The sequence below is a fragment of the Sebastes umbrosus genome, chromosome 2 (assembly GCF_015220745.1).
Source record: "Sebastes umbrosus isolate fSebUmb1 chromosome 2, fSebUmb1.pri, whole genome shotgun sequence".
NCBI classification, from domain to species: Eukaryota; Metazoa; Chordata; class Actinopteri; order Perciformes; family Sebastidae; genus Sebastes; species Sebastes umbrosus.
In genome coordinates this window covers 37489444-37500405 of record NC_051270.1, presented here as the reverse complement: position 1 = coordinate 37500405, position 10962 = coordinate 37489444, and the positions used below count along the sequence as shown (strand labels likewise).

Sequence of the window (10962 nt, the reverse complement as noted above, 5' to 3'; positions counted from 1 at the left end):
CAGACGTTCTGGACAGGAATGGGAATTTCAAATAAGAACAAACTGGCTGTAGCATTGTTGTCGGAGAAGCCAATATTCAATTCAGCTTTTTTTTCTTAATCTGTAATGACATATCATGGTCATTTTATGATTTAATAAAGTAAATATATTACATATTGGTCCTTTAACTATTAGAGGTCAATGCCTAACCTTAACCATTCAAGGTCAACGCCTGACCTTAACCATTCGAGGTCAATGCCTAACCTTAACCATTAGAGGTCGATGCCTATCCTTAACCATTAGAGGTCAATGCCTAGCCTTAACTATTAGAGGTCAATGCCTAACCTTAACCATTCGAGGTCAATGCCTAACCTTAACCATTCGAGGTCAATGCCTAACCTTAACCATTTGAGGTCAATGCCTAACCTTAACCATTCAAGGTCAATGCCTAACCTTAACTATTAGAGGTCAATGCCTAACCTTAACCATTCAAGGTCAATGCCTAACCTTAACCATTCGAGGTCAATGCCTAACCTTAACCATGTTGCAAGAGTTTCGCAAATTGTGGGTTACCTTCTAAACGACCCCTTTGCAGAGGCAAAGCGCAGCGCAGGTATGTCATCAAAAAAAGTACACAATGAACGCCATTCACTGTTTCTAGTCAACAACAACAGTTGCAGCTGTTATCTCATTGGTTGCACTTTGACCTTGGTTGCCGCTGACCTTTCAGAGTTGAAATAATTGGAACTATGAGTGTAGCACTTAGTGGCAATGTCGAGCGGTGTGCCACATCAACGGTAGCGCAGAGCAATTTTACCGTTGATCATGTGTGGGCAGTTTAACTTTTACTGAGCTGATACATGACTAAGTCTATGAGGGAAGTCAAAGTTTACAGATAATATTTCAGAAAGTTAATCAGAAAGTTTGATCAAACATTTGCAAAGTTATTTCTTAGTAAGATACATGTTCCATTAACGTAGGCTATTCAAACCCACACATTTGTATAATGTACCATCTGAATAAGCTGTGCGCCAGGTTGAATATCATGTGAATATAAACTTGTGGTTGAGACCAGCCTGATGCAGATGATGGTGGTGATGTCACTTATAACACAGGAAGTTCCTTTTCTCAGTACAGTCTGCGATCTCCATGCTGCCTGTGTTGTTCTTGGATATGGCTCCACAGTGCTGCCTTAAGGGGGGGCAGAGGGGCAGGTCTGAGTACGACATGCTTGCCCCATTCACCCACAGCCACTCCCCAGCCAGGAAACGGAGACCTGACCACACCTGAGGAGAGGAAACAACTAATGAACCTCTACCTTCTGTCCACGAAGCATTTTCAAAGACACCTTATCTATAAAACTGTTGACAGGACTCCAACTGCAAACAAGGTCAATTATAACTCTTTGTATTATTATTTTCAAACCATTAAGGTCTAATATTTGTACATGTTAGTAATGATTAATGTGAGATAAATATGGAGAAAAAAAGCAAGTATCATTGTGGCGTTTCGGCAATGCAATTCTTGGAGATTACTGTGACTTCTTCCTCCTCAGACTTTCAGTTTGCTTTAGGGCTGTCAAAGTTAACGCCATAAAATATGTTTTAACGCTACTAATTTCTTTAACGCATTAATGCAACATGCGATTTTTAGGTTGCAGCGGGCTCAGTTTTAAAGCTAGAGTGAAGTAGTGGCTTCATATGATACATTGGTACCAACCATCTCATAATAGCTTGTCGCGAAGATGGTTAAATAACGTTACGAAGTTACGCAAAATTTTGGCACGGAAAAACTGCCATGGTCATTTTCAAAGGGGTCCCTTGACCTCTGACCTCAACATATGTGAATGAAAATGGGTTCTATGGGTACCCACGAGTCTCCCCTTCACAGACATGCTCACTTTATGATAATCACATGCAGTTTGGGCCAAGTCACAGTCAAGACAGCTGTTGTTGCCTGTTGGGCTGCCGTTTGCCATGATTTGAGCATATTATTTTACACTAAATGCAGTACCTGTGAGGGTTTCTGGACAATATGTCATTGTTTTGTGTTGTTAATTGATTTACAGTAATAAATATATACAGACATTTGCATAAAGCAGCATATTTGCCCACTCCCATGTTGATAAGAGTATTAGATACTCGACAAATCTCCCTTTAAGGTACATTTTGAATGGATTAAAACATGTGTGATTAATTTGCGATTAACTATGGACAATCATGCAATTAATTGCAATTAAATATTGTAATCGATTGATAGCCCTAGTTTGATTCAATTTAAATTCTATATTTATTTGTTTATTAAAATAGGGTCAACACTTATTGCATTGCATTTATTGCACCAGCTGTACCTTAAAGCTTATTTTCTACCTGTAGTCTCTGGGTGGTGTGGGGGGGTTACGTGGTGGCTGGTTATTAACTGTCACTTCACAGCAAGAAGATTTTGAATCCATTGGGGTCTGTCCAGCCTCACACCTAATGTATAGGCGAGAGGCTGTAAAAATGTCATTCATGATGACAGGCGTGTAGTGTCGCATGACTTTTCACACATATCAAAGGCATAGTGTCAAAAAGAAAATAAAGTGCACTAGCACCCCGTTTGAATGTTATCAGCCCATTAAATTGGCGTTATCAGGGTTATTTTAGCCCGATAGATGTGGGACAAAAGGGGCCTGCTACACCCACTAGTAGGTTTTATAATAATAATAATAATATTAATAATAATAATAACTTGGATTTATATAGCGCCTTTCAAGAAACCCAAGGACGCTTAACATAGACATAAATAGACACAACATACGGAACATAGCAGTAGCTAGAGGCCATAAGCCTTGGTGAAGAGGTGGGTTTTAAGAAGTCTTTTGAAGCTGTCCAGAGATGGGGCGTTGCGGATCTCTATGAGGAGAGAGTTCCAGAGGGTGGGGGCTGTCACACTGAAAGCTCTGTCCCCAAAAGTTTGCAGGTTTGTGTGGGGGATGGAGCGCTATCATCATCAATATGGTTGATTAGCAAAAGAAGGAATAAAAGAAGATGACAGAGACCTCTAGAAACCATAGTAACTAAGACAGGAGCAAAGACTTTCACCCAGGAGATCGGGGTTTGCATCCCATGTGAAACCAACAACATGTTGTATTCTTTGTATTCACAACGTTATGTTTCACTTTCACTTTTCAAAGATAGTTATTGTAATCCAAAACACCATCTTTTCCTAAACTTAACGAAGTGGTTTTGTTACCTAAACAGGCAGCAGCCTCTAGGTCTGAAAAGTGAAGCCAATGCTGAAGTGCCTTAAACTTGCATTCTTTCTAATAACCAGCAGGCTCCTCTAGTCTAGGAGAAAATGAGCCTACCTCTTACTTGATTTATTACCTCAGTAAACATTGTAAACATGAGTTTATGGTCTCAATCGCTAGTTTCAAGTCTTCTTCAATACAGCATGATGTTCATTTAGTAAATTATGGTCCCATAGACCATAAAGCAGGGGATGCTTTAGGGCGTGGCTACCTTGTGATTGACAGGGCGCTACCAAGGCATCAGTCTGGAAGCTGTCCGTGTTTTTGTCTTAGAACTTTAACCCTTTCACGGTGTGTTTTCAGTTCTTGGAAGTTAATTATAAAATTTTTGGTCGTCTGAAAACGTCTTATTCAGCGTTCGGTTGTACTTAGCTCCACCCTTTCATCTACCCAAGATAGCGATGACCAAAATCCAAGATGGCGACGGCCAAAATGCAGAATTTGAGGCTCCAAAACCGTAATACACAAAACCAATGGGTCATGGTGACTACGTCCACTTATACAGACTAAGCCTAACCCTAAATAACTTGTAGTTTTGTTGCCTAAACCAAAACAAGCTGTTTTGTTTGTGTTCAAAACGTAACGTTTCATTGAGTTTTACAACGTGGTAGAGCGGGTTGGTTTTTAAGTTTCACTTCACTTTTGCAACGTAGTAGGTGCAGTTTGGCCCGGCTGACATATTAGAACAGTAGTGATAATGACTGATAATGCCCATTTAATCAGTAGATGACATTCAAAATGGGTGGCACTAAATAAAAAATAAGAAATGATTTTGCTGAGCTTGAAAGATTACACTAAGTTTGCTTTGGAAAAAGAGCACCTTCATGTTGTTGTTTTGCTGTAAAGCGATTCAGATATCCCTCCAAATGGGCTCCACAGTGGTTGGTGGAGATGGGGACACGCCACCTTAACACATAGCACCTGTAAAACATTTCTTACATGTGTCACTGAAAGTGAACCCACCTCCTCAGTGTAGGCCTCCATGACCTTGGTGGTCACGTAGTCATGGTCTTGCCCAGGCTGCACGCTGATCAGCTGGTAGTGAAGGGCTCGGCAGTGCTCCATCGCCTCCTCCCATGTCTTGTTCTCCTTTACTAGGACTAGGTTGTCCCTGGAGCAGACGAAGGGAAACCGGTTGGAGCAGTCCTAGGTAGCCATCTTTTTGCCTTTAGAGGAGATGGAGACACAGTCGCCGTTGTTCCCTGGCTCGTTCAAGTCCCAATTTCTGTACTCCGACAACCCTGTGCTCCACCTCCATGTTCCCCCTGCAGAAAAGATTTGGAAATTTGAGGTGAAAGTCTGTCAGTTTACTGTTTGTTAGGAAATCAACTAACATCCCTCCGTCAGCTTTATGGCTAAAGACAGGAGTTGAACTGCATTGAAGAGAACTAATAAGCTAATAAATAACATCATAGCAGGGTTTTTACTCCCTTCTACTTGTTTCAAGAGGTAGAATAAGTTGATTATAGCATCTATAGCATAGCATAGTTTTCTAAAACAAACTGTGTCGTCAACGTTTTTCATTATGAGGGAAGTGAAAGCAACTGGCTTTAAGTCATTAAGTGTTTTCATGGGTCATACTGCTTTCATACACCGTTCGTAGCTATAAGAAAAGTGATGCACTGTAATTCGTGGCAGTTCGTGAAATAGTCACGAAATGTAATTTATTTGAATCGTGTACAAAGACACGAATTTCCCTTTTTTTGTGATTCTTTTCAAAATAAAACTACTCAGTGAGGTTTAGGAAAAGATCGACTTTGTTAGATTTAGGCAACAAAACCATTAGTTACTGGTTTGGGTTAAAATAACTCCGGAAATGCTGTTACTTAAGTATGGAAGTTATGTGACAAATAAATCAACGTTGGCTTCTGGTTTCACACAGGACACAAACACCGGTCTCCTGGGTGAAAGTCCTGTGTTTTTTACCCTTCCACCTCCTCCCTCCGTCGCTCTCTATACTTCCCGGTTCACAATTACGTGGATTACATAGGAATTGATTTTGTGCTGACCATCACGAAAAATAATTAAATTTGTGTCTATGTACACAAATCAATACATTCAATTTCATGACCATTTCACAAACTACTGTGTGACTGGACTGATATATCCCACGAAATCAATTCATATGTAATGCATGTCATCATGAACCAGGAAGTATAAAGATTAAAAAACGCCGGGTAGAAAGGAGATCGGAGTGGGATGGGTGGGTCAGAAAACACCGGAGACACAGGAGACCAGTGTTTGTGTCCCGTGTGAAACCAGAAGTCAACGTTGATTTATTTGTCACTTCCAGAGTTATTCTAACCCAAACCACGATCTTTTCCTAGACCTAAATAGTTTTGTTGCCTAAACCTAACCAAGTTGTTTCCTGTGAAAATGTAAGTTTATTTTGAAAAGACTGTAACAAGTGGAAGTGGACATAGGAGAACACACGAAAAATGACTTTTCATAAGATATAAGAACCGCTGTATGAGGACACGTTGCCTGTGGCTGTCAGTTTGCTCGCACCTACTATACCACAGACTTTATAAAAGCTTGGCCCGTGTGAGACTGTGAGCTTGACGAGACGGATGTTTAGCTACTTGAGATAGTGACTTAACAAATTTGGTGCCATCTATGAAACTGAAACCAGAACTGTGAATTAAAAACAAAAGTCTGGTCCTTTCTCAAGGTTCCATGGTGAAGAGGAGGTTGTGTTGCTCTGGCTCTGGCTCTATCTATTCAGCATGGAGAGGAGGTTGTGTTGCTCTAGCTCTACCTGTTTGGCGCCGAGAGGAGGTTGTGTTGCTCAGGCTCTATCTGTTTGACGTGGAGAGGAGGACGTGTTGCTCTAGCTCTACCTGTCTGGCGCCGAGAGGAGGTCGTGTTGCTCGGGCTCTATCTGTTTGGCGTGGAGAGGAGAACGTGTTGCTCTGGCTCTACTTGTTTGGCGCCGAGAAGAGGTCGTGTTGCTCGGGCTCTATCTGTTGGGCGATGCCGGAAAGCTGCTTGACATCCTCCTGGATCCACCTTCTCACATATGTTCACATTACATGTATTAATTTTTGTCATATGGATTGTCTATGTTGTATTTTCATTATGCTGTTACTCTGTACACACGACATCTATTGCACGTCTGTCCATCATGGAAGGGGATACCTCCTCTGTTACTCTTCCTGAGGTTTCTTCCATTTTTTCTCCCTGTTAAAAGGTTTTTTTTGGTTAAGTTTTTCCTTATCCGATGAGAGGGTCGCACTGTAAAGGACAGAGGGTGTCGTATCCTGTACAGATTGTAAAGCCCCCTGAGGCAAATTTGTGATTTGTGATTTTGGGCTATAGAAATAAAATTGACTTTACTTGACTATGAAAAGAACCCACCAATAGAAGAGTTTCTGGACTGAGATAAGAGTAATTCAGGAAAGCATGACAGGTTGTAATTGTGTGTGTCTTTACCCTCTCTGTACAGTCCAGTCCAGACTGGAAAGTCCCGCTCAATGACAGCTGAGATCAGGTCGGAGGAGTGTCTAAAAGTTGCCAGATCATCGTACACACTCTTGCAGTACTGCAGGGCTTCAGACCGCGACTTTGACTGTGGTATAAACTTGTATTCGTAATGTGCGGGGTGCTGCTTGTGACAAATGAAGAAGAAAGGTCCTCCACAACTTGTGCCATAAAACCTTTCAAGAGAAAGATGAACAACAAAATCACAAAGAGGAAGAATTTGATGCATAAATCTAATTTGTCCCTTTCGGAAGAAAAATATTCCAAGATGTGTACTCATTTACTACGAATAACAAAACATTTGCATGACCATGCTGACCATTTTCCAAATCAAATCATGCTTCAGATTTTTGAGTGCTGCCACTATATTTACATTAAGGAGGGAAGACATGTATAGACAAAACACAAGCAAATTAAGAAAGGTATGTATCCATAGTAAGTGTATTAGCTACAGTAGAGGACAGTCGGAACGCACCCAGTTTCGAGAAACAGACAGGACTACCAGCACGGGGGCAAAGCAATGTACTGCTGTGGACGGCGGCAGCAGCAAAACAGATGTTAGACACCTAAAAGAATCAATATCAGTTTAAGTGTACGCTATATTTAGAATATTTTCACTGCTTTACCTTGCCGTCAGACAGCCCTTTCCAATGGGGAACTGAAACCATTATCTGTGCTCTCTTAAAAGCCACCAGACTCCTCTGACAAAAACAGTAATTTTACCTTGCAGAACACAGGAGTTGATCGGTTAGTTTGTTTGTGTTAATGTGTGACTTTAGTGAATCCAAACTAACCCTTTAGAAAAGTGCTTCTCAAACATTTTGGGGCCAGGGACCCCTTACAGGAGATAACATTTTCCAAGTATCCCCTCTTAATCGTAACACTGATTAAGCATAATGTTTACTACTATTTGTACTCTTAGATGCCATTGGAGCTATTTGTACATCTAAAACTTTTCAACCTAAATACTACAGACCTGTTCCATAGTGATAAACAGAAACACATTTCAATATAAATCATGTGAAGATAAGATGAGATATTCCTTTATTAGTCCCACAGAGGGGCAATTCACAATGTTATTTAATGTTAATCCCACTTAAATACCTTTTAAACAGAGGGTGATTTTATTCAAATTGTATTTCGACTCAACATGACAGCATTTATACTTTTCAAGTAATTGATCTTAAAAGCTTTCAGAAAATAAATAGTAGCAAGACTGGCATAGTCCTCATAAATTCAGATATTTAAACTTAGTCTAAAGCTGACCTTCAATAAGTGCTTCAACTTGAAAATAATTACTGTGTCACAATCATATCAGAGTTTCTATTGGCTCTAAGCTAATGTGGGTGGTAATGGACTCAATATGCTTATTTAATTGGCGCAAAAGGTCCCCATCTGTAGATATGCACTTTTTAATAATACAGCACAATTTATAATTTATAGTAAATAATTTTGCGGACCCCTGACAGAGTGCCATGGATCCCTGGGGTCCCCGGACCCCACTTTGAGAATCACTGCTTTAGAACACCAAAGTCCAGACCAGCAATGTCTGTGTTCTGCGAGGTAAAATTGCTGTTTTTGTCAATGGAGTCTGGTGGCTTTGAAGACAGCATAGTTAACGGCTTCAGTACCCTGTCGGAAAGAACTGTCTGACAGCGAGGTGAAGCAGTGAAAATATTCTAAATATAGCGCACACTTAAGCTGATGTTGAGTTCGTCCACAGCAGTAGATTGCTTTGCTCCCGTGCTGGTACTCCTGTCTGTTTCTCCAAACTGGGGGCGTGCCGACCGCCATCTACTGTAGGTAATATACTGACTATGGATAAGTACCTCATACAACCCCACTTCAAAACACCTGAACTATCCCTTTAAGTTGCAGTGCACTGAGCTTTCTTGGTCACATTACTCCTGGCAGCAATCAGTTTCCATTAATTTATGTACGTTATGAAAATCAGCTCAAGTCTTTACTTCAATTGGGCCTCACACCTCCACACAACAATAGCAGCAGATACAAATGTTTAACCTTAAAGAATGGATACCAGGGCTGCTTGAGAAAATTGTTCAAGAATATATAATATAATATATAATCTGCTTAACATGCAATAACATTGTTTAAGTCTTTAAAACCATGTAAGAACAGTCTCCCATTACCTCCTGTGTGTGTAATAGACGGTAGCACAGGTTTCGCCAGCTTGTGGCTCGCTGTTTCCCCAGGCGTTGAGGTATAGGTATACTCCATTAGACCACTTCCAATATGTTGAGTAGTTGGAGGATGTTGTGTAGGAGGTTGTCACTTTGAACAGGCCGATCCATGCATGATAGGTCGTCATGGTCATAAGGTTTTCATCTGACTGCGTATAGATGGTGGCCAAGTCGGCCACGTAGTTGCTATTAGGACAAAAAAATAAAATAAAATAGAACAGTTCTATTTGCAAAGTGAACTGTCAGAATACAAAAAATTAAAAACAAAGTATACCAACAGTAGAGGACGTTTCCTATGCATGTATAGCTGAGGCTGATGGGATGTCATTAGTTTTGCAAATATTTCGTCATAAAACAAAAACAAGCACAAATTGAAACTGATGAAGAGTAAAGTGATGACCAAAGTTATTGCTCTTTTATTCTGTGTAATTTCCAGTGTTACATTCAAGCCTTACTTTGTATAATCCTAACTACAAATTATAACTGTTAATAGTTATTGATGATAATGTTAATAATGTGATAATTATTATTAAATAATGTAATGTAATTGTATTCTTAACCCTTGTGCCTCACTTTAAAAATACAGTATATAAATACATTAATAAATTAAATAAATATCTTTTCACAGTCTGGGATATGTCAATGATTAGCAACAACATAGATGTTGATGCATTTTTATTTTTTTTGTGCAGTGTCAGATTTAAAAAAAAAAATAAAAAAAATATCCCCTTCCTAAAACTGCTTGAAAAAGAATATACATTAATATTATTCTCCACTTTCATGTAGTTAATTTTTTAACCAACATCAGACCTGATCATAACTACCATAAATTCTAAATATTTTTTTTTTCATAGTCTGGGATATGTTAATGATTAGCAACTTTCGCTCTTTCCTTTTTCAACAAATTTTCAAATTTTTAATTTTTAAATTATATTTTTTTAATATTTTAATGTAACTTTTTATACTCTATATTTATGTTTGTTTTATTGTTTTTTTGCAGTGCTTGCTTTTATTGTTTATTTAATTGAATTTGTATTGTTATACATCAAAACACCAAAGTAAATTCCTAACACGTGAAAATCTATACTTGGCAATAAACCAGATTCTGATTCTGAAAAATTAAACTCCCACCTCTTGCAGTAATTTTGAGCGTCCTGCCAGCTGTAATGACTGTGGAAGTACGTGTATTGTTTGGACACCACTGATCCCAGCCCACACACGGTACTGTTGAGGAGGAGGACGATGACGAAGGGTCCTGAGAAACTGCTCTTCATTGTCATCATCATCATCAGAATTCTGTTGTACAAATATCACATTGAATCATGCTGTGCTATCGTTTGTAGTGAGGATAAACATAGATATCTTTTATTTCACAGCAGATGAATGAAGTCATGAATCTCTTAACGTATCAGGCAGGTTAAAGACCAAAGTGAATATTGTGCTAATATTTTACTAAAAATGAATCGTTCATTGATTGTAAAAGACCATAAAAAACACTAATAGACACTAATCAACTAAAAACTTTGTCAACCACCAACAATCAGTGTTCATGTGTTGAGTTGTTACCTGTCCTGATGCTTGTTTTGCCGTCTCTTGCGCTCAGTGAGAAACACCCAGTGCTGCTCGATGAGCCTCCAACATCCAGCTGAACATTTCACCACTCTGAGTTCCTCGTATCAGACCAATCATTTGACTAGCAGGCACTCTTAAATCAACTATCAGCTCCCTGTCACTCCATCTCCAGAGACCATTTGACTGTTGGCAAATGAAGCACAGATTTACCTGCAGACCTGAAACATATAGATATAGTTTGCTCAGGTGGCAGGCAAATAAAACTGCTGCATCATTGATTGGAGTCACATCAGGACATCTTGTAGAACTGTTAATAAAACATGTTTATGATCACAATTAATTTCTGAGAGAGTGAGTTTAGCAGACAATGAAATAAAATCCACAAAGTCCAGTTTGAGTAACACGAGTCTGAAGCTTATCAGACAACAAAACATAGCA

The 10962-nt window shown here is 39.4% G+C and overlaps 1 protein-coding gene across 1 annotated transcript; it reads right to left on the bottom strand.

The window, feature by feature from the left end:
* Nucleotides 1–500: 500 nt before the first annotated feature.
* On the bottom strand, nt 501–10638 carry nitr3r.1l (novel immune-type receptor 3, related 1-like). Its single transcript, XM_037794933.1, has 6 exons — nt 10519–10638; nt 10084–10248; nt 8902–9138; nt 6704–6927; nt 4235–4536; nt 501–1265 (listed from the first exon to the last, which is right to left on the bottom strand). The coding sequence occupies exons 2-5, from the start codon at nt 10239–10241 to the stop codon at nt 4418–4420; spliced, it is 738 nt and encodes a 245-aa protein (XP_037650861.1). The 5' UTR covers nt 10242–10248; nt 10519–10638; the 3' UTR covers nt 501–1265; nt 4235–4417.
* Between the last annotated feature and the right edge of the window lie 324 nt (nt 10639–10962).

Bases quoted from the DNA above. Each gene is read 5' to 3' on its own strand.
- nitr3r.1l (XM_037794933.1), bottom strand. From the start codon at position 10,241: ATGATGATGATGACAATGAAGAGCAGTTTCTCAGGACCCTTCGTCATC. The intron at 9,139-10,083 runs GTGGGAGTTTAA...TTGTCCTAATAG, and splicing joins GCTCAAAATTACTGCAAGAG to CAACTACGTGGCCGACTTGG. The intron at 6,928-8,901 runs GTAATGGGAGAC...TTCTCTTGAAAG, and splicing joins GTCTATTACACACACAGGAG to GTTTTATGGCACAAGTTGTG.